This window comes from Dendrobates tinctorius, unplaced genomic scaffold (genome assembly GCF_039654945.1).
Source record: "Dendrobates tinctorius isolate UK_male_01 unplaced genomic scaffold, ASM3965494v1 ptg000036l, whole genome shotgun sequence".
Taxonomy (NCBI): domain Eukaryota; kingdom Metazoa; phylum Chordata; class Amphibia; order Anura; family Dendrobatidae; genus Dendrobates; species Dendrobates tinctorius.
Window position 1 is genome coordinate 23104435 of NW_027361704.1, and position 23806 is coordinate 23128240.

Genomic DNA, 23806 nt, shown 5'->3' on the forward strand with positions numbered 1-23806 from the left:
CAATTCACTTGAATAAGAGTTGAACTGCAGTACCAGGCGATGTGAATCAATGTGCATGTTGTTTACATGTATATCGAGCTACTCCTCAATAAATCCAGAGTTGATAATAAAGCGGATACCAGTATAAAGCATCTGGTAGAACTGAAACATAACTTATGTTCGTAAGAGAAATAGAAAGATCGAGGAGCAAAACGCTTATTCATTGGGTGAAATGATCTTTCATGCAGCACAGAAGATAATCCTCCCCCCAGCCATGCATCATCTGGTGTAAGCACTTGCACTGCCGAGAACAATGGCAGCCTATGTGCACTGTGAGATCTATGTCAGGGCACACTGTTTACCTTGGTCAGCCTGTGTGAAACAACCAGTGGTCATTTACGGCTGGTGGTTGGTCGTGTAAAAGGACCGTAAGTAATTATTTTTCAGACAAGTGATTTAATTTTCCATATGCAAAAAACTTACCAATTTTCAGTGTTTTGGATAAGATCTCCAGAGTGTCAGTTTTTGCCACAAGTTTTTATTACCATTTTTTTTTTTTGCACACGAGGTTCTCAAGCTTCTATCAAACAAACATGAAAATTGGCAGTAGAGGAGGATTGGCGTGCACACAGTGGTAGAGGAGAGGTGGATGGGGATAGTGAGTAAATTCACTGCACACTCTTGGGTCGAATACAATTTCATTTTATTTCAAAATTCAAGTGCAGGTAGACATGCTCAGATTAAGCATAAAAAGCAAATTATAAAACCGGCTAAACATTTCAACCTGATCCCGGGGGTTTTGTTCAAAGGTGCCGTTAGTCCCTGGAGGGCTAAAGTAGAGGTTTCTCCTTGGTTAGGAGTCCTGGTGTGAGCACCTGCACCTCAAGGCTCGCACACCAGAACACCATAACCAAGGTGAAAGCTCTACTTTACGCCCCTCAAGGGACTAACAGCGTCTCTGGACAAACTCATCCCACCAAGAGCGACATTGTGGACTTGGTTGCATTAATTTGTTTTTTATGCCTCAATGGGTTGGCCACTACTAGGACAACCCCTTTAAATGTTTGGCCCTGATAAAATAATAAAGCCTATACTCAACTCTCGTGCCGCCAATGTTCCCGCGGTGTCGGCACTCGTCTCCCTGGGGCTGTGATGAGGTGTTGTGACACCAACGCCCAATCAGCGTTAGAGTCACTGTCTCTGCCTTCGGACAAACTGAAGATGAAGTCTGGGTTGAGCTGCAACCCCAGGGAGAGAGTGCTGTCACCGCGAGAAAAGCGCCAGCACGGGGCAAAACATTTATTTCACGAAATAGTCCTAGGAGAGAACAACCCCTTTAATCTGAGCCTATGTCTACCTGCACTCGTATTTTGAAATAAAAAGGAACTGCATTCAAAACAAGAGTGTGCGGGGACTTTACCTCACTAAACATGAAAATTGGACAGAACACATCATCTGTGTGCCATCTGATTATTTACACAGGCCCATAGACTTGCATTAAAGAATTTGATCCGTGACTGATCAAAATCACACGTCCCCAGGCTCTGCTGCAGACCACTAAGGCTATGTGCACACGTTGCGGATTCACCCGCAGATTTGTATATGCGGATCCACAGGTAAAACCGCAGGTAAAATTGACCTGCGGTTTTACCTGCGGATTGGCCTGCGGTATTCCCCTGCGGTTTGCCACCTGGACAATGGAATAGATGGCAAACTGCAGCGGAATCCGCAGAAAGAATTGACATGTCAATTCTTTCTGCGGATTCAAAACCGCAGCTTTTCCGTAGTTGAAAATCCGCAGCATGTGCACAGCAGATTGTAAATCACACACTTACATTGTACTGTACACTGTCTGCAGAACTGCTGCAGATCCACAGCAGCCAAATCCGCAGCATGTGCACATAGCCTTATTCTACAAAACACACGGGCATGTGAAAAGCACCATGGACCACAATACACTGTGTTCCAAATTATGCAAAAAATATTTCCTCATATTTTCTCTAAATTACCTATATGAATTGCAGTCAGTGTTATTTTCCAGTCATCTAAAATTCTAGTATAATTGCCATGTTTTTGAACAAACTGCCTATGAAAACAGTATATTTTTAAAAAGAAACACTCAAAATGCATGTTCCAAATTATTCTGCACAGCGAAGTTTCAACCTTTTTATTTTGAACAAAAAAATGGTCAATTGTGAAATTATAAGCATTATCAGCTTATTACAAAATGAAATCAAACAGTTTTCAAGTCAAACCTTTATTCTAGGTGATGTTACATTTGCACATAGGACCCCTTGTTCGAAAGAAGCTTCTGAACTCTCGTCCATTGAATTTGTCAGTTTTTGGATGGTTTGTGCTTCAGTTGTTTTGCATGTGGACAGAATACCCTCCCACAGCTGTTGCTTAGATGTGAACTGCCTCCCGCCATCATAGACACTCCTTTTGATGATGCTCCAGAGGTTCTCAATGGGGTTGAGGTCAGGGGAAGATGGTGGCCACACCATAAGTTTGTCCTCTTATGCCCATAGCAGCCAGAGATGCAGATGTGTTATTTGCAGCATGAGACGGTGCATTCGCATGCATGAAAATGATCTTGCTGCGGAAAGCACGGTTCTTCCTCTTGAACCATGGCAGGAAGTGCTGTTTTAGAAACTCCACATAGATTATGGAGTTCATCTTTACCCCTTCAGGGATCCTAAAGGGGCCGACAATCTCTCTCCCCATGATTCCAGCCCAAAACATTACTCCACCTCCTTCTTGTTGGCGCTTTAGCCGTGTTTTCATGGGGTCTCCATCAACCAGCCATCCTCCACTCCATCCATCTGGACCATCGAGCGTTGCACGGCACTCATCGGTGAACAAAACAGTTTGGAAGTCAGTCTACATGTATCGTTTGGCCCACTGGAGCCGATTCTGCTTGTGTGCAGTGGATAGAGGTGGTCGACAGGATGGCTTAGGCACAGCTGCAAACCTCTGAAGGACCATGCATCTTGTTGTTCGGGGGACGCTGGAGGCACCAGCAGCTTCAAAAACGTGTCTGCTGCTATGACAAGGCATTTTTGCAGCTGCTCTTTTAACCTGACGCAATTGCCTGTTGGAAAGAGTCCTCAATTTTTCCTTATCAGCACGCACACGTGTGTGCTGGGAATCAGCTACATACTTCTTGATTGTGCGATGATCACGATGAAGTGTCTTGGCAATGTTGATTGTAGTCATGCCTTGACCTAAATACTCCACAATTTGTTGCTTCTCAGCAGCCGACACATCCTTTTTCTTTCCCATTTTGGCAAAAAATGTAGGCTGCTTAATAATGTGGAACAGCCTTCTTACGTAGTCTTGCCTTTATTTGGACACACCTGCCAAACTAATTTGCACAGGTATCTGCAATTGCTTTCAGTGATATAAAGAGCCCTGACACACATCACCATCAATGAGTTTAAATGACAAAAAAATTCTAACCTTATCACTCCTAAACTCTTTTTGAATAATAATTTGGAACACAGTGTAGGTACGAGATCTATCAAATATAAATACAGAGCTCAGACATGAAGACGTCTTATTGAGATCTTAGTTTCACGGTGCGGGATTTTGTGTATCAGACTACTGCTCAAAAAAGGGTAGCGGACATTGCACACCTGTCACCTGCCCTAATTAAAGGCCCAATGCGGTTTATCTCACCGAAAAACAAATAGGCCAGATTCAAACATCTATAATTCATGGTCCAAGTATGGATCGCAATGTCTAGACCGACAGATGGTTTCTTCACCCAAATTCAACAGTCTCATGTATGGCTATGACTGTCGGGTTGTCAGACCAGCAGTCAGTCTGGACACTGCAGGACCACACTTGGACAATGGATATCTGAGGTGTGAAAACGCTCTTAAGGTACTGTCACACTTAGCGATGCACCAGCGATCCCGACCAGCGATATGACGCGGTCAGGATCACTGGTGCATCGCTAAGTGGTCGCTAGTGAGCTGCCACACAGGCAGATCTCACCAGCGGTCAGGGGTCGCTACTTACCTGTCAGACGAGGTGATCCTGACGTCCTCCCACCCGTGTCCACGCGTCGCTGCCACAGGAAGCTGACGACGAGAAACGGCCCAGGACGTTCTCGCGCAACCAGCGGGGGAGCCGGTCGGAGGCAAGTATCAAACATAGCAATATCGCTGCTACGTCACAAAAAACAGTGACGTTATATATTGCTAGCGATATCGCTTAGTGTGACAGGCCCTTTAGATTACATTTACACTTACCAGTTTTTTCCTCTGTGACTTGCATGTTTAAAACGAACAGCACACTGACCCATAGAGATTAATGAAAGATTAAAGGGAGTATGTCCTCACAAATCAATTGTTTAAATTCATTTTTTTTTTTGTTAAAAATAAACACATTTTTGGCACTTTTTTTCCCCCTATCCCACAGTATGTATCAAAAATAAAAACCTTGCAGTTTTTACACTGGCCATTAGGCTCTTTTAGACCCATTTCTTGTTTCAGGAAATCCAAACATACAAAGCCATAATGAGCAGACTCGGACCCCATATTTAGTATTGAAGCATCTAATGAGCATATGCCAAGGTCATAGTAAAGGGACGAGTAGCAGGGAGAATGGAAAAGTCATCTATTGTGATTAGTGGATCCTTTGTTAATTATTAGCCATGTACAGAGGTATTAGCAGTAATTGTAATCCTGCTTTTAAAAATGAGTCTGCTGAAAACTGTTCCTGAAAGGACAGGAAATGAGACTATAATATCACCAGAGGCCAGATGAAAATTGAAAAAAAATCCTAATTTTGTTTTCTTAATAAAGATCATGACCAAACAATAAAAACATTACAATGAACCCACACACACACACACACACACACACACACACACACACACACACACACACACACACACCAAAACCTAATTTAAAGAGTATATGCAGGACTTAAAAAATACATTTACCTAAGCACTAACAGGCTGGTAATTGCAACTTACCTACCAGTGGGGCCCATTGCAGTTTCTTCCCCAGCACACAGCGGTCACAGACTACTCCTGCTGGGGATTCAACTACCTCTGCTGACGCAACGGGGCGCGACTTCCGATATCATTCTGACTGATCGCCAGATCCCCATTAGGCAGTGAGGATCCGGCTGTCACTCAGAATGACCTCGGAAGTCCCACACAGCGGAATGGAAAAGAAGCCTCCACTCTGTAGTCGTGATGTCAGGGAGGCTCCTGAATCCCCAGCAAGACCGTTCACGCCAGGGAAGAGCGTCGCTATTCACAACAGGCAGGTAAGCTGCAATTACTTGCCTGTTAGTGCTTATGTACATTTTTGTTTAGTCCCAGATACCCCCTTTAAGTACTAGGTCATTTTCTGATGACACATTCAATGTAATGACTAATAGAAAAAATAAAAAAACAGCAGAAGTCAGTAGAAGTTGTAATACTAGTGTAAAGTACGACATGACAGCAGAGGTCACTGACTGGCTGCAGCAGTCACATGCAGGTTATGTATACAGAAGGACATGGAGGACTGCAGGAGATTAGTCTGGGTTTTCTAATGTTTGCAACTATTAGAAAATAATAATGGAAATGTTGAATCGCCCCCTTTGGACTTCCTGCAAATGGAGTGGATTCTAAACACTGCCCAAAACAGACTAACTTTTTAGGATGAATTGACAAAAGGCAAAAAATGTTGTGCCTGTCCCATGTATCTGAATAGTGTGTGCAAAAAACATGCCTACTGCAGACAATGCCATCAGATGACCTAAACTGATACTCTTTTTTTTTTTATTATGTGGGCAAATTAGCAGATGTACAATGGATATTCCAACTGGATTTGCAGGTGGATACTCCGCAGTACATCACAGCCAAACACACAGGCTCTCCATGCATGTGTCATGACTGTCACACAGCCGCGGAGCCGAACAGCTGATCAGCCGGCGCGATCCAGGAAGCCGGATTCCCTCTGCAGCTTATTTGGCAAGTGCTATGGCTTGCCGAATAAGCCCTGACCTGATCAAATTCGCTCATCTCTATCAGCTGAAGTGGTGCTTTAACGAAGGAACAATGTGATGTAAGTTGTGCCCAATTCATTTAGGCCTGATTCTGATATCCGTGTTGCAAGTACATGTCGTATCTTTTATTTTCACAGATAAAACACATACATTTTATAACCTATGGAGTTAGTCACAAATCCAAGTTTTTATATGGACAGTTTGTTTGTGCAAAACTCACAGACACAAGTCCGTTTTTTTCCCGATATCACGAATGAAAAGGGCCAATACAAGTCTATGGGTCTGTGAAAAACACATACAGCACACAATCTGTGTCATGTCTGTATTCAACATTGCAAAGTATAGGAGAAGCTTTGTAAATTTCCATATTTTTTGGATTATAAAACGCTCTGGATTATAAGACGCACCCCAAATTTTGAGGAGAAAATTAGGAAAACAGTTTTTTTTTATTAAAAGGATGGTGCTTCTTTTAATCCATGCATCTTATTGCTATTGCTTACCGGGGGTGGTGGCTGCGGTGAAGTGGGGTCCCAGGGTCACTGGTGGAGGAGGCAGGAGTGGGGTGACGCTGCAGGCCGGGATGAGGGGGTGTCCAATGTGCAGTGCGTCGCTGCAGGTGTCCCTTGCTGCAGGGGTCTCTGACGACAATTTGTGAAAGGCCAGTTCCGTGGTATCCTGTGCGATGGACTCTGGGAAAATGGCTGGCGGGGGTGGACGGGGACGGCAGATGCGCAGATGGAGATCTCGGCATCAAGATCTCGGGGGATGAGATTTCAGCACTGAAAATCTCCCGAGATCTCCATCTGCGTATGCGCCGCCCATAGCGGCCATTTTCCCGGGGACCCCAGCAGCACCGCCAGAGACCCCCTCATCCCTTCCTGCAGCAACGTTACCGGTAAGGTATATACGCATTATAAGACGCACCCCCATTTCCCTCCCAAATTTGGGTGAAAAAGTGCGTTTTATAATCCGTAAAATACGGTACTTTTTCCATCTGTGAAAAAAGCTGATGACACACTGCTGATAAAAACAGACACACTGGTCTTAGTCCGGCACCTCCCATTTTCTTGCAATGCCATCATCCTTCTTGCTTCGTGTGGGTGACGCGTCCGTGCGCCATCCACATAGTCTCCCTGGCATCGCGCTCCTGTGCAGACGTACTTCTCTGCCCTGTCGAGGGCAGAGTAAAGTACTGCAGTGCGCATGCGCAGAGAAAGGTCAAAGAGCCCCGGCACATGCTCACTGCAGTATTTTACTCTGCCCTAGTCAGGGCAGAGAAGTACGTCTGCACAGAAGTACGATGCTGGGGAGAGCCTGTGTGGATGACGTAGGACGCATCATTCACACGAAACAAGAAGGATGACGGCATTGCAAGAAAATGGGAGGCGCCGGACAAAGACCAGCGACACCGCTTGGACCGGACTGCCCCGCAGGTGAGTATAATAAGAGTTCTTTTTCTTGTCTTGCAGGTTGGGGGGCAGATATACAGCATTATAGAACGCTGTATATCAGGTCTGAAAGGTGGTGGTGTTATCTCATATTGGTCAAACGTGGTAACAGGTTCCTCTAAGGAGTGTTGCTCCAGAAGTCTGGAAAAACACCTTAAGGGTATGTGCACACGCTGCGGATTCCGCAGCGTCTGCACACACCCTAAGGCTATGTGCCCACGTTGCGTTTTAAAACGCACACTGAAAACTGGACTCCCAGAAATCGCATCGCTTGGAAAGTGATTGACAGGTTGGTCACACTCGTCAAACAGTGTTTGACAAGTGTGAGCAGCATTTTACTATTGAGGCCGCCTATGCGGCCTCAATAGTAAAAGATAGAATGTGAAAAATGATAAAAAAAAAAAAAAAAAAAAAATCGGGGTATATTTACCTTCCGGCATCCCGCGCTGCCATCCCGGGCATCAGCGTTCCCAGTAATGCCTTGCGAGACCTGTGATGACGTTGGTCTCGCGTTACTATAGCGATCTCGCGAGACCGCTAGAGTCACGCGAGACGTCATCACAGAACCTTGCCTAAAGGCATTACTGGGAACGCTTAGGCCGGGAATGCAGCGCGGGACGCCGGAAGGTAAATATACGCCGATTTTTTATTTTTTATTCTTTTTTTTTACAGGGGTATGGTACCCAGGGCCTGGAGGACAGTCTCCTCCACACCGTGGGTACCAACCGCACATGAGACGCTTAACTTCCCGCATGGTGGGCATAGCCACATGCGGGAAGTAAGCGATTCTCATGCATTCCTATGGGTGCGGAATCGCGGCAATTCTTTGCGATTCCGCACAAAAGAATGAGCATGCTGCGTTTTTTTCCGCGATGCGTTTCCGCCGCGGAAAAAAGCGCAGCATTAGCACAGCATGTGCGGAATGCCATAGGAATGCATGGGGGGCGTTCTGTACACGATTTTTAAACATTTTCGCAGCGTTTTCACGCCGAAAATCGGGGTAAAAACGCTTAAAAAAAAAAATCGCATCGTGGGCACACAGCCTAAGGGTGTGTGCACACGCTGCGGATTCTGCTGCGGATCCGCAGCGGTTTTGGTCCTGCGGATCCGCAGCAGTTTCTGCTGCGGTGTACAGTACTATAATATCCTATGGGAAATGGAAACCGCAGTGCAGACGGTGCAGATTTTTCTGCGCGGATTTGCTGCGGTTTCTAATCCGCAGAAAGAATTGACATGAGTGCAGACGGTGCGGATTTTTCTGCGCGGATTTGCTGCGGTTTCTAATCCGCAGAAAGAATTGACATGTCAATTCTTTCTGCGGATTCCACTGCGGTTTACCATCTCCTCCATTCTAGAGGTGGTAAACCGCAGGGCAAAACCGCAGGCTAATCCGCAGGTCTTTTGACTTGCGGATTTACCTGCGGATTTTGCTAAACCCGAGCGGATCAATCCGCAGCAGAATCCGCAGCGTGTGCACACACCCTAATTGGTCGGCCCATAGTACATATTTGAAGAGCATGTTTACATAGTATGGAAAATTTACTCTGCGGCTTTAGGTGTGGATTTCCCCCCACTGCATCAGAAAGCATTGTATAGGCCAAATGTAGCACATCAAGGAGCATACTGCATATTTTAAAATCCACAGCATCCGCTCACTTTTATGTGGATTTTTTCCAGGGCATGGGAATGGGTTTGTAAACTGAGGAGGAACAAACCCGTAATCTGCAACATGTCGTTTCCAAGGCTGTATTGCAGCTGTATATTCTCGGCCAAATTAAGAGTAGAATCCTAAGCCCAACTCTGATTTAGTCACCTAAACTAAGAATATCATAGGCAGACATGACGCTGTTAGTTTGGAGCCTAAGACCTGTATCAGCCTAGGGGTTGTACCCATAAAGATTTACACCATCTTTGTCTCCATTGGTGACTGTGGTGGAATTCTTCCTTAGGAATTCTATTTCTTGAGCATTCAGATGGAAGCTGCTAACAGATCCATAGCCTTCACTGAGGCAGAGTCTGAAAGATGAAACTTTGAACATCATTTCACTCCCCCACTTCCAGTGGTGTCTCTTTTCACCCATATTTTATTTACTATTGCCCACAAGAGCTAAAATAACCCACCAATAAAAATTATCGTTACTGAATAAGCAAAAAAAGGGCAATGAGTGGTGCCCCATTTTCACCCCTGATGAAGCTGCTGTGTCAGTGAAACATGTAGGGAGGGAATTTTAACTTCATCAAGAGAGCAGCCAAGCAAACTATAGTGAAGGTGCTGGATACTGCAAATCACTGGCCCAACATTCTGCTTTTACAATATATTGTGCTCAACTTAGGAGAAAGTCAGTGTAGGAAGCTCTACCTGTTAATTTACCCAGCACTTTAGAGATTTCTTATTTAATGACTAGTGTTGAGCATTCCGATACAGCAAATATCGGGTATCGGCCGATATTCGCGGTATCGGAATTCCGATACTGTGTGCCAATACTTTTTGCATATCGAATACCGGAATCAGAAGTTCCCATAATGCTATGAGACAGTTTGATTTGATTCAGCCAATGAGGAATCCTCAGAAGTGTGGGCACATCCTGTTAGGCATGTAGGCATGTTAACTAATTGCATGGCTATGATTGGCTGCTGAAATGATGTCATGATGCACTATAAAAGCCGCCGCCATTTCGGGTTCACTCTGCTGTGAATTCAGTTAGGGACAGGCTGCTGTTCAAGACTCTGAGGGACAGTTAGAGATAGCAATTTGCTATATAATATTGTGCTTTACCCAGGCTACATTATCAATCACTGTAGCTTTCTTTTGCCTTGCAGCGCTGTTCACAGCTGTCTGCAAGGTCTGTGTGAGTGCAGCTCACGCTGTAGTCTGTCCTGCAGCCACCTCTGGTTGTAGGCCGCTCAGAGTGCGTCACTGCCTCATACATATTTTTGTTTTATTGCTGCTCATTTTTCATTAATTCTCCTATTAGTGTGCATCCATCCGTATCCATATACATTGGTTGCAAACACTATAGGAGTAGACAGCGGAGCCTTTCTGCAGCCTTTCAGTGCTAGTGCACAGTTCTCTGCACTGTTCACGGCTGTCTGTGAGGTCTCTGTGTGTGAGTACAGCTCACGTTGTAGTGTGTCCTGCAGCCACCTCTGGTTGTAGTCCGCTCAGCGTGCGTCACTGCCTCATACATAGTCCTTTTTTTGTTTTATTGCAGCTCATTTTTCCAGATTTTTTTCTCCTATTAGTGTGCTTCCATCCATATCCATCTACATTGGTTGGTTGCAAACACTATATAGGAGTAGATAGAGGAGCCTTTTTGCTGGCTTGTGCCCTGCAGCCGCAGCCAGATTAGTATTAGCCTATTTTTTGGAGCCTCATCTATTGCATTGTAGGTTACCTTCCTGCATTGTAATAGCTCCAAAAAGTTTGTGATACTATCGCTTTCACATCTTTGGTCACATCCTTTTTGTTTTTTTGAAAAAAAACACGTAAATAAAGTTCACCAAACACTCCACTTGACAGTTGTGTAGGCCACATTAGCTCATATTAAAGTGTAGTCCACACACTTTATAAAATTAGTGTTTCTTATACCTGTTAGCAGCTGTTCAGGAATAAGCACACTAAGCCCCCCCTTTGTACTTTTCTGCCTATCTTTATCAGTCTACCAAGATGAAGAAGGCAGGGAGTAAGGCACGTGGTCGTGAGCGTGGAGATGCAGCAGGGAGAGGACGTGGGGATTCTGTGCCCGCTGCGGGCACCAGTGACTCAGCATCCCCCAGTTTTACCAGGCAGCAGTCCTTTAAGCGCAGCTTTGTAGGACCTCGCCGTACCCCACTGCTGCAGGACGAACAAATTGAAGTCGTTGTCGGATGGATGGCAGCTATCGCATCGACTTCAATGACTTCCACATCCGCTCAAGGCCAGAGCACTGAAGAGCAACCATCTGTCTCTTCACCACCTGCCAAATTGCCCAGGCAGTCAGAGAGCCCTGGACAGGAGCCATCTCTACTTCTGTTCTCTGAATCTCTTGGCTTGGAAACAGGGGGCCAGCCAAGCAGCATTCTAGAATGTGAAGAAGAGGGAGTATGCAGTGATGCGCAACTGCTTTGTCCTTCTGAATCTGAAGAGGCGGGTGGGCCAGTGCCTATGGTCAGCACACCTCAGTACGCATCAGATGAGACTCAGGTGCCACTTTCTGGTGCGTACTGTGCTGGCGAGACTACCCAGGAGAAGCAGGTGTTTGAAGAGGGGAGTGTAGATGATGAGGTCCTTGACCCATCGTGGCGTGAGGAACAGGAAGGTGGTGGGAGCAGCTCTGAGGAAGAGATTCCCCGAATGGCCAAAACAGGAGGGAGAGGGAGGGGGCAGACTTGGTTGCCTGTAGCCTCCACTTCGGCACCCGTTAGGAGGATTCCTCTTCCAAAAACCAAAAACGGGCGCTCCCAGGACTTGCAGTGCGTGGTCCTTTTTTGACACAGTTGCAGATGACATTTGCTTTGTCAAATGCAAGCTGTGTAATCAGAAAGTCAAAAGAGGGAAAAGTGTCAGCAACCTGAATACCACAAATATATGGAAACGTGCAGAACAAGCACGTGGTGGAGTTACAAAGACACACTGAAGACGTAGGCCAACCTACAGCACCAACTACCACCTCTTCAGCTCGTGTTGTAGCCTCTCCTCCTGCTCACACACAGCTGGTTCGGCTTCCTCACAGGATCGCCATGGAAGAACCTCTGGCACTGTTGTCCAGAGACCCAGTGACATTCCACCCACAGCACCACGTTCCCTGTCATCCTCACACTCCCAGGCCACTCTACAGCCATCGGTAGCACAGCAATGGGAGAAAAGGCGGCCATACTCGGCAAACCATCCCCGAGCACAGGCTCTGAATGCTGGCATTGCCAAACTACTGGCCTTTGAAATGCTCTCATTCAGGCTGGTGGAGACTGACACCTTCCATAACTTCATGGCATTGGCAGTCCCACAATACACCGTGCCCAGCCGCTTTTATTTCAGCACTCAAGCCGTCCCTGCCCTGCAAAAGCATGTGGAGGGAAAAATTAAACATGCGCTACTAAACGCCGTCAGTAGCAAAGTCCATCTGACCACCGATGCGTGGACCAGTAACCATGGACAGGGATGATACCTTTCCTCTTCAGTTAGATCGTGACCATGGCCACGAACTCACCCGACAGAGATCATCCTCACAGGGCACTGTGTGCATGATATGAGGATTCATTAGTCTGCAGTTAGATCGTGACCATGGCCACGCACTCACCCAAGACAGTTCATCCTCACAGCGCACCGTGTGCAAGGATTCATTTGTTTGCAGTCAGATCGTGACCACAGCCACGCACTCACCCAAGACAGATCATCTTCACAGCGCACCGTGTGCCTGATGTGAGGATTCCTTAGTCTGCAGTTAGATCGTGACCATGGCCACGCACTCACCCGAGACAGATCATCCTCACAGCGCACCGTGTGCCTGATGTGAGGATTCACTTGTCTGCAGTCAGATCGTGACCATGGCCACGCACTCACCCGAGACAGATCATCCTCACAGGGCACCGTGTGCCTGATGTGAGGATTCATTAGTCTGCAGTTAGATCGTGACCACGGCCACGCACTCACCCAAGACAGTTCATCCTCACAGCGCACCGTGTGCGAGGATTCATTTGTTTGCAGTCAGATCGTGACCACGGCCACGTACTCACCCAAGACAGATCATCCTCACAGCGCAACGTGTGCCTGATGTGAGGATTCCTTAGTCTGCAGTCAGATCGTGACCATGGCCACGAACTCACCCGAGAAAGATCATATTCACAGGGCACCGTGTGCCTGATATGAGGATTCATTAGTCTGCAGTTAGATTGTGACCATGGCCACGCACTCACACAAGACAGATCATCCTCACAGCGCACCGTGTGCCTGATGTGAGGATTCATTGGTCTGCAGTCAGATCGTGACCATGGCCACGCACTCACCCGAGACAGATCATCCTCACAGGGCACCGTGTGCCTGATGTGAGGATTCACTTGTCTGCAGTCAGATCGTGACCATGGCCACGCACTCACACAAGACAGATCATCCTCACAGCGCACCGTGTGCCTGATGTGAGGATTCATTAGTCTGCAGTCAGATCGTGACCACGGCCACACACTCACCCGAGACAGATCATCCTCACGGCGCACCGTGTGCCTGATGTGAGGATTCATTAGTCTGCAGTCAGATCGTGACCACGGCCACGCACTCACCCGAGACAGATCATCCTCACAGCGCACCGTGTGCCTGATGTGAGGATTCATTAGTCTGCAGTTAGATCGTGACCATGGCCACGCACTCACACAAGACAGATCATCCTCACAGCGCACCGTGTGCCTGATGTGAGGATTCATTGGTCTGCAGTCAGATCGTGACCATGGCCACGCACTCACCAGAGACAGATCATCCTCACAGGGCACCGTGTGCCTGATGTTAGGATTCACTTGTCTACCGTCAGATCATGACCATGGCCACGCACTCACCCGAGACAGATCATCCTCACAGCGCACAGTGTGCCTGATGTGAGCCTTCATTTGTCTGCAGTCAGATCGTGACCACGGCCACGCACTCACCCGAGACAGATCATCCTCACAGCGCACCGTGTGCCTGATGTGAGGATTCATTAGTCTGCAGTCAGATCGTGACCACGGCCACGCACTCACCCGAGACAGATCATCCTCACAGCGCACCGTGTGCCTGATGTGAGCATTCATTTGTCTGCAGTCAGATCGTGACCACGGCCACGCACTCACCCGAGACAGATCATCCTCACAGCGCACCGTGGGCCTGATGTGAGCATTCATTTGTCTGCAGTCAGATCGTGACCACGGCCACGCACTCACCCGAGACAGATCATCCTCACAGCGCACCGTGGGCCTGATGTGAGGATTGATTAGTCTGCAGTCAGATCGTGACTACTGACGGACAAACCCTTTAATGTGCATGGAGGGTCTCCTGAAATTCTCCCAACAGATCAAGGGCAAAGGAAAGGGCGATCCAGCACATTAGATTTTAAAAGGCCAATCCTTATGTTTTCCAAGAGAGGGGACGAGGACGGGCGTCTGAGGGGGACGAGGACGGGCGTCTGGCAGCAGCTCTGATTGATGTGGGAGGCCAAAGAGATGGTTGTGGACACAGACGGCCTGTCACCAGGTCATAGGTGCTCAGTTTCTGCTTCTTCCCACTGCTCCCCTCCGAGTTCTTCCCTCTGCAGACATGGGGGCTTTCTACTCGGCGCTCATTTGTGTCTATAGGCCGCTCTCTATTACCGTGAGCCAAGCCCCTTTGGTAAAGAACATAATCAGCACTAAATAAAACCCCTATATGGCGGATTATAAAAAACAAGAAATGCAGCGTGATCAGGGAGCAGCAGGAATAAAACTGGAGACGGCCCATGGCGACAGCTCTGTAATGTGAATGGGGCCAAAAGCTAATTGTATATTATTACCCTACAACGTCCAGACCCTGCGGCTGGGCCAGGCCTGGAGAGCTGCCTGCCGTCATCATATCTCCCCACACACAGCACCGCAGGGGGCAATGACACACTGTACACACGGTGCGGCTACAGGCAGCCGGAGCCGCACAATGGCGGACTGCAGCGAGCAGACAAGCCCAGAGCAATGCAGCGGCCGAGCAGCCCGTGTCGTCACCAGCCATTGTGGACGCTATGCGGCAGTCTGGCAGGGGAGGCCGGCCCCTCCTGGGGGAGGATGGCTGCTCAGCCCGGGCCCGGAGGATGGAGACGGCGTGCAGCCTCCTCCCGTCCCCTCAGTCTACAGGCAGTCACACACTCGGCAGACATGACGGCTGCTTGGAGATGGAGGAAGGCGGAAACAGTCTGCTTCCTCGGAGAAGGGCCTGGGCGCACGGCACCGCGGCCCGGTACATAAGGCGGAGTCCGGTACTCACCATCAGCTCAAGGGTTTTATCCTCTATAACCGAGTCTGGCTCCATGGTCTCCAACACCGAAGCTGTGAGTCTCCCCTTCCCCCCACCCCGAGAAACGCAGCAAAAGCAGGCGGAAGCTCGACGCACGGACGTAATGACGTAGCATCACGTGACTGTAACTAGCACGGTGGATGGTGTGGAGCTCGTTGCTAAGGCTTTGTGATAGAATGGAACTGCCATAGGTCGCTTCATTGTGTGAGCCAGCGCGTAGAATGGCGCTGTGGAGGACAGTAGGGTTGGTGTGAATGGCACTGTGGAGGACAGTACGGATGCTGTGAATGGCGCTGTGGAGGGCAGTAGAGATGCTGTGAATGGCGCTGTGGAGGACAATAGGGATGCTATGAATGGCGCTGTGGAGGGCAGTAGGGATGGTGTGAATGGTGCTGTGGAGGGCAGTAGGGTTGGTGTGAATGGTGCTGTGGAAGACAGTAGAGATGCTGTGAATGGCGCTGTGGAGGACAGTAGAGATGCTGTGAATGGCGCTGTGGAGGGCAGTAGAGATGCCGTGAATGTCGCTGTGGAGGGCAGTAGGGTTGGTGTGAATGGCGCTGTGGTGGACAGTAGAGATGCTGTGAATGGCGCTGTGGAGGACAGTAGGGTTGGTGTGAATGGCGCTGTGGAGGACAGTAGAGATGCTGTGAATGGCGCTGTGGAGGACAGTAGGGTTGGTGTAAATGGCACTGTGGAGAACAGTACGGATGCTGTGAATGGCGCTGTGGAGGGCAGTAGAGATGCTGTGAATGGCGCTGTGGAGGGCAGTAGGGTTGGTGTGAATAGAGCTGTGGAGGCAGTAGAGATGCTGTGAATGGTGCTGTGGAGGACAGTAGAGATGCTGTGAATGGCGCTGTGGAGGACAGTAGAGATGCTGTGAATGGCGCTGTGGAGGGCAGTAGGGTTGGTGTGAATGGCGCTGTGGAGGGCAGTAGGGTTGGTGTGAATGGTGCTGTGGAAGACAGTAGAGATGCTGTGAATGGCGCTGTGGAGGACAGTAGAGATGCTGTGAATGGCGCTGTGGAGGGCAGTAGAGATGCCGTGAATGTCGCTGTGGAGGGCAGTAGGGTTGGTGTGAATGGCGCTGTGGTGGACAGTAGAGATGCTGTGAATGGCGCTGTGGAGGACAGTAGGGTTGGTGTGAATGGCGCTGTGGAGGACAGTAGAGATGCTGTGAATGGCGCTGTGGAGGACAGTAGGGTTGGTGTAAATGGCACTGTGGAGAACAGTACGGATGCTGTGAATGGCGCTGTGGAGGGCAGTAGAGATGCTGTGAATGGCGCTGTGGAGGGCAGTAGGGTTGGTGTGAATAGAGCTGTGGAGGCAGTAGAGATGCTGTGAATGGTGCTGTGGAGGACAGTAGAGATGCTGTGAATGGCGCTGTGGAGGACAGTAGGGATGGTGTGAATGGCGCTGTGGAGGACAGTAGAGATGCTGTGAATGGCGCTGTGGAGGGCAGTAGAGATGCTGTAAATGGCGCTGTGGAGGACAGTAGGGTTGGTGTAAATGGCACTGTGGAGAACAGTACGGATGCTGTGAATGGCGCTGTGGAGGGCAGTAGGGTTGGTGTGAATGGCGCTGTGGAGGGCAGTAGAGATGCTGTGAATGGCGCTATGGAGGACAGTAGAGATGCTGTGAATGGTGCTGTGGAGGGCAGTAGGGTTGGTGTGAATGGCGCTGTGGAGGGCAGTAGAGATGCTGTGAATGGTGCTGTGGAGGGCAGTAGGGATGGTGTGAATGGCGCTGTGGAGGACAGTAGAGATGCTGTGAATGGCGCTGTGGAGGACAGTAGGGATGGTGTGAATGGCGCTGTGGAGGACAGTAGAGATGCTGTGAATGGCGCTGTGGAGGGCAGTAGAGATGCTGTAAATGGCGCTGTGGAGGACAGTAGGGTTGGTGTAAATGGCACTGTGGAGAACAGTACGGATGCTGTGAATGGCGCTGTGGAGGACAGTAGGGTTGGTGTAAATGGCACTGTGGAGAACAGTACGGATGCTGTGAATGGCGCTGTGGAGGGCAGTAGAGATGCTGTGAATGGCGCTGTGGAGGGCAGTAGGGTTGGTGTGAATGGCGCTGTGGAGGGCAGTAGGGTTGGTGTGAATGGCGCTGTGGAGGACAGTAGAGATGCTGTGAATGGTGCTGTGGAGGGCAGTAGGGTTGGTATGAATAGCGCTGTGGAGGACAGTAGGGATGCTATGAATGGCGCTGTGGAGGGCAGTAGGGTTGGTGTGAATGGCGCTGGGGAGGGCAGTAGAGATGCTGTGAATGGCGCTGTGGAGGGCAGTAGGGTTGGTGTGAATGGCGCTGTGGAGGACAGTAGAGATGCTGTGAATGGTGCTGTGGAGGGCAGTAGGGTTGGTATGAATAGCTCTGTGGAGGACAGTAGGGATGCTATGAATGGCGCTGTGGAGGGCAGTAGGGTTGGTGTGAATGGCGCTGTGGAGGGCAGTAGAGATGCTGTGAATGGTGCTGTGGAGGACAATAGGGATGCTGTGAATGGTGCTGTGGAGGACAATAGGGATGCTGTGAATGGCGCTGTGGAGGGCAGTACGGTTGGTGTGAATGGCGCTGTGGAGGACAGTAGGGATGCTGTGAATGGCGCTGTGAAGGGCAGTAGAGATGCTGTGAATGGCGCTGTGGAGGACAGTAGTGATGCTGTGAATGGTGCTGTGGAGGGCAGTAGGGTTGGTGTGAATGGCGCTGTGGAGGACAGGGATGCTGTGAGTGGCGCTGTGGAGGGCAGTAGGGTTGGTATGAATAGCGCTGTGGAAGACAGTAGGGATGCTATGAATGGCGCTGTGGAGGGCAGTAGGGTTGGTGTGAATGGCGCTGTGGAGGACAGTAGGGATGCTGTGAATGGCGCTGTGGAGGGCAGTAGAGATGCTGTGAATGGCGCTGTGGAGGACAATAGGGATGCTGTGAATGGCGCTGTAGAGGGCAGTAGGGTTGGTGTAAATGACACTGTGGAGGACAGTAGGGATGCTGTGAATGGCGCTGTGGAGGGCAGTAGGGTTGGTGTGAATGGCGCTGTGAAGGACAGTAGGGATGCTGTGAATGGCGCTGTGGAGGGCAGTAGAGATGCTGTGAATGGTGCTGTGGAGGACAATAGGGATGCTGTGAATGGCGCTGTGGAGGACAGTAGGGTTGCTGTGAATGGCTCTGTGGAGGACAGTAGAGATTCTGTGAATGGCGCTGTGGAGGACAGGGATGCTGTGGAGGACAGTAGGGATGGTGTGAATGGCGCTGTGGAGGACAGTATGGATGCTGTGAATGGCGCTGTGGAGGACAGTAGGGATGCTGTGAATGGCGCTGTGGAGGGCAGTAGAGATGCTGTGGAGGGCAGTAGAGATGCTGTGAATGGCGCTGTGGAGGGCAGTAGGGTTGGTGTGAATGGCGCTGTGGAGAGCAATAGGGTTGGTGTGAATGGCGCTGTGGAGGGCAATAGGGTTGGTGTGAATGGCGCTGTGGAGGACAGTAGGGATGCTGTGAATGGCGCTGTGGAGGGAAGTAGAGATGCTGTGAATGGCGCTGTGGAGGACAGTAGGGATGCTGTGAATGGCGCTGTGGAGGGCAGTAGAGATGCTGTGACTGGCGCTGTGGAGGACAGTAGGGATGCTGTGAATAGCGCTGTGGAGGACAGTAGGGATGCTGTGAATAGCGCTGTGGAGGGCAGTAGGGTTGGTGTGAATGGCGCTGTGGAGGACAGTAGGGATGCTGTGGAGGACAGTATGGATGCTGTGAATGGCGCTGTGGAGGGCAGTAGAGATGCTGTGAATGACGCTGTGGAGGACAGTAGGGATGCTGTGAATGGCGCTGTGGAGGGCAGTAGAGATGCTGTGAATGGCGCTGTGGAGGACAGTAGGGTTGGTGTGAATGGCGCTGTGGAGGACAGTAGAGATGCTGTGAGTGGCGCTGTGGAGGACAGTAGGGATGGTGTGAATGGCGCTGTGGAGGACAGTAGAGATGCTGTGGAGGACAGTAGAGATGGTGTGAATGGTGCTGCGGTGTGAGATTCTGAGCCATGTTTCTGTTCTGCTTGACTTTGCCCTTATCAAACATGGAGTGAGCAGCTTCACAAGGGGCCATCTTGTTCCTGTTTGACTCTTCCTGCCTGCTGTGTACTAAAGGGACTCTGCACATTATACCTGTGCTTGTGTATCTGGATCTTCACCTGCTGCCAAGCTTGGAGAACTTGCATTGTGCCTGCTTCATCTAAACCTTGGGATTCCCCATTTATTACTTACCTGCCGTCCTGCCTGACCGCCTCTCCTGTCCGGATCTGCTCTGCTTCTGTCATCTCTGCGGCCTGCTCTCCGCTTGGAGCCCGGTCCAGTCTCAGGACCTTAGGACTGTGTGCGCCTGGACCTCAGGCTCTCGCCACTTGGTTCGTACAGACTTTACCTGTTGCCAGAACTTATATCTACGTACCGTGCAATACTGAAGCCTGTTTACTGTAATACCCTGAACTACATCTGCATAGTACTGAGACCTGTTGCTACAATACAATACTGAACCTTTGAACATATACTGTGTTTGTCTTCTCTGACCCGTGCCACCGAGTTCCATAGAACCTATGGTACTAATTTGACATGTAGAGGGCAGTAGAGATGCTGTGAATGGCGCTGTGGAGGGCAGTAGAGATGCTGTGAATGGCGCTGTGGAGGACAGTAGGGATGCTGTGAATGGCGCTGTGGAGGGCAGTAGAGATGCTGTGAATGGCGCTGTGGAGGGCAGTAGAGATGCTGTGAATGGCGCTGTGGAGGGCAGTAGGGTTGGTGTGAATGGCGCTGTGGAGAGCAATAGGGTTGGTGTGAATGGCGCTGTGGAGGGCAATAGGGTTGGTGTGAATGGCGCTGTGGAGGACAGTAGGGATGCTGTGAATGGCGCTGTGGAGGGAAGTAGAGATGCTGTGAATGGCGCTGTGGAGGACAGTAGGGATGCTGTGAATGGCGCTGTGGAGGACAGTAGGGATGTTGTGAATGGCACTGTGGAGGGCAGTAGGGATGCTGTGAATGGTGCTGTGGAGGGCAGTAGAGATGCTGTGAATGGCGCTGTGGAGGACAGTAGGGATGGTGTGAATGGCGCTGTGGAGGGCAGTAGAGATGCTGTGGAGGGCAGTAGGGTTGGTGTGAATGGCGCTGTGGAGGACAGTAGGGATGCTGTGGAGGACAGTACGGATGCTGTGAATGGCGCTGTGGAGGGCAGTAGAGATGCTGTGAATGACGCTGTGGAGGACAGTAGGGATGCTGTGAATGGCGCTGTGGAGGGCAGTAGAGATGCTGTGAATGGCGCTGTGGAGGACAGTAGGGATGGTGTGAATCGCGCTGTGGAGGGCAGTAGAGATGCTGTGAATGGTGCTGTGGAGGACAGTAGGGATGGTGTGAATGTCACTGTGGAGGACAACAGGGATGATGTGAAAGGCACTGTGGAGGGCAGTAGGGTTGGTGTGAATGGCGCTGTGCAGGGCAGTAAAGATGCTGTGGAGGACAGTAGGGATGGTGTGAATGGCGCTGTGGAGAACAGTAGGGATGGTGTGCATGGCGCTGTAGAAGACAGTAGAGATGCTGTGGAGGGCAGTAGAGATGCTGTGAATGGCGCTGTGGAGGACAGTAGGGATGGTGTGAATGGCGCTGTGGAGGGCAGTAGAGATGCTGTGAATGGCGCTGTGGAGGACAGTAGGAATGGTGTGAATGGCGCTGTGGAGGGGAGTAGAGATGCTGTGAATGGCGCTGTGGAGGGCAGTAGGGTTGGTGTGAATGGCGCTGTGGAGGGCAGTAGGGAAGCTGTGAATGGCACCGTGGAGGACAGTAGGGATGGTGTGAATGGCGCTGTGGAGGGCAGTAGAGATGCTGTGAATGGCGCTGTGGAGGACAGTGGGGATGGTGTGAATGGCGCTGTGGAGGGCAGTAGAGATGCTGTCAATGGCGCTGTGGAGGACAGTAGGGATGGTGTGAATGGTGCTGTGGAGGGCAGTAGAGATGCTGTGAATGGCGCTGTGGAGGACAGTAGGGATGGTGTGAATGGCGCTGTGGAGGGCAGTAGAGATGCTGTGGAGGGCAGTAGGGTTGGTGTGAATGGTGCTGTGGAGGGCAGTAGGGAAGCCGTGGAGGACAGTAGGCATGGTGTGAATGGCGCTGTGGAGGACAGTAGAGATGCTGTGGAGGACAGTAGAGATGGTATGAATGGTGCTGTGGAGGGCAGTAGAGATGGTGTGAATGGCACTGTGGAGGGCAGTAGGGTTGGTGTGAATGGCGCTGTGGAGGGCAGTAGGAATGCTGTGGAGAGCAGTAGGGTTGGTGTGAATGGCACTGTGGAGGACAGTAGGGATGCTGTGAATGGCGCTGTGGAGGACAGTAGGGATGGTGTGAATGGCGCTGTGGAGGACAGTAAGGATGGTGTGAATGACGCTGTGGAGGGCAGTAGGGATGCTGTGAATGGCGCTGTGGAGGGCAGTAGGGATGCTGTGAATGGCGCTGTGGAGGGCAGTAGGGATGGTGTGAATGGTGCTGTTGAGGACAGTAGGGATGGTGTGAAAGACACTGTGGAGGGCAGTAGGGTTGGTGTGAATGGCGCTGTGGAGGACAGTAGGGATGGTGTGAATGGCGCTGTGGAGGACAGTAGAGATGCTGTGAATGGCGCCGTGGAGGACAGTAGGGATGGTGTGAATGGCGCCGTGGAGGACAGTAGGGATGGTGTGAATGGCGCCGTGGAGGACAGTAGGGATGGTGTGAATGGCGCTGTGGAGGACAGTAGAGATGCTGTGAATGGCGCTGTGGAGGACAGTAGAGATGCTGTGAATGGCGCCGTGGAGGACAGTAGGGATGGTGTGAATGGTGCTGTGGAGGACAGTAGAGATGCTTTGGAGGACAGTAGAGATGGTGTGAATGGTGCTGTGGAGGGCAGTAGGGTTGGTGTGAATGGCACTGTGGAGGGCAGTAGGGTTGGTGTGAATGGTGCTGTGGAGGACAGTAGGCATGCTGTGAATGGTGCTGTGGAGGACAGTAGGCATGCTGTGAATGGCGCTGTGGAGGACAGTAGGGATGGTGTGAATGGCGCTGTGGAGGACAGTAGAGATGCTGTGGAGGACAGTAGGGATGGTGTGAATGGCGCTGTGGAGGGCAGTAGAGATGCTGTGAATGGTGCTGTGGAGGACAATAGGGATGGTGTGGAGGACAGTAGAGATGGTATGAATGGTGCTGTGGAGGGCAGTAGAGATGGTGTGAATGGCACTGTGGAGGGCAGTAAGGTTGGTGTGAATGGCGCTGTGGAGGGCAGTAGAAATGCTGTGGAGGGCAGTAGGGTTGGTGTGAATGGCACTGTGGAGGACAGTAGGGATGCTGTGAATGGCGCTGTGGAGGACAGTAGGGATGGTGTGAATGGCGCTGTGGAGGACAGTAGGGATGGTGTGAATGACGCTGTGGAGGGCAGTAGGGATGCTGTGAATGGCGCTGTGGAGGGCAGTAGGGATGCTGTGAATGGCGCTGTGGAGGGCAGTAGGGATGCTGTGAATGGCGCTGTGGAGGGCAGTAGGGATGCTGTGAATGGCGCTGTGGAGGGCAGTAGGGATGGTGTGAATGGCGCTGTGGAGGGCAGTAGAGATGCTGTGAATGGCGCTGTTGAGGACAGTAGGGATGGTGTGAAAGACACTGTGGAGGGCAGTAGGGTTGGTGTGAATGGCGCTGTGGAGGACAGTAGGGATGGTGTGAATGGTGCTGTGGAGGACAGTAGAGATGTTGTGAATGACGCCGTGGAGGACAGTAGGGATGGTGTGAATGGCGCCGTGGAGGACATTAGGGATGGTGTGAATGGCGCCGTGGAGGACAGTAGGGATGGTGTGAATGGCGCCGTGGAGGACAGTAGAGATGCTGTGAATGGCGCTGTGGAGGACAGTAGAGATGCTGTGAATGGCGCCGTGGAGGACAGTAGGGATGGTGTGAATGGTGCTATGGAGGACAGTAGAGATGCTTTGGAGGACAGTAGAGATGGTGTGAATGGTGCTGTGGAGGGCAGTAGGGTTGGTGTGAATGGCACTGTGGAGGGCAGTAGGGTTGGTGTGAATGGTGCTGTGGAGGACAGTAGGCATGCTGTGAATGGCGCTGTGGAGGACAGTAGGGATGGTGTGAATGGCGCTGTGGAGGACAGTAGAGATGCTGTGGAGGACAGTAGGGATGGTGTGAATGGCGCTGTGGAGGGCAGTAGAGATGCTGTGAATGGTGCTGTGGAGGACAATAGGGATGGTGTGAATGGCGCTGTGGAGGACAGTAGAGATGCTGTGAATGGTGCTGTGGAGGGCAGTAGGGTTGGTGTGAAAGGCGCTGTGGAGGACAGTAGATATGCTGTGAATGGCGCTGTGGAGGGCAGTAGGGATGCTGTGAATGGCGCTGTGGAGGAC

At 50.5% G+C, this 23806-nt stretch overlaps 2 protein-coding genes across 4 annotated transcripts in view; one reads left to right on the plus strand and one right to left on the minus strand.

Annotated features, from left to right (window-relative positions):
• Positions 1-15527, minus strand: part of FBXW11 (F-box and WD repeat domain containing 11) — a 108116-nt gene extending 92589 nt beyond the window's left edge. The window contains exon 1 of one of the 3 annotated variants that reach the window (XM_073573750.1): positions 15385-15527. In XM_073573750.1, the coding sequence (XP_073429851.1) occupies positions 15385-15429 (45 nt within the window). In that variant the 5' untranslated portion in view covers positions 15430-15527. The remainder of the gene's footprint in view (positions 1-15384) is intronic. The other 2 variants (XM_073573749.1, XM_073573751.1) reach the window with 2 other exon arrangements.
• On the plus strand, positions 15520-19939 carry PLIN4 (perilipin 4). Its single transcript, XM_073573748.1, has one exon. The coding sequence runs from the start codon at positions 17028-17030 to the stop codon at positions 19422-19424; it is 2397 nt and encodes a 798-aa protein (XP_073429849.1). The 5' UTR covers positions 15520-17027; the 3' UTR covers positions 19425-19939.
• The last annotated feature ends 3867 nt before the right edge of the window (positions 19940-23806 follow it).

Coding starts and splice junctions, on each gene's coding strand:
- PLIN4 (XM_073573748.1), top strand. CDS start 17,028: ATGGAGGACAGTAGAGATGCTGTGAATGGTGCTGTGGAGGGCAGTAGG.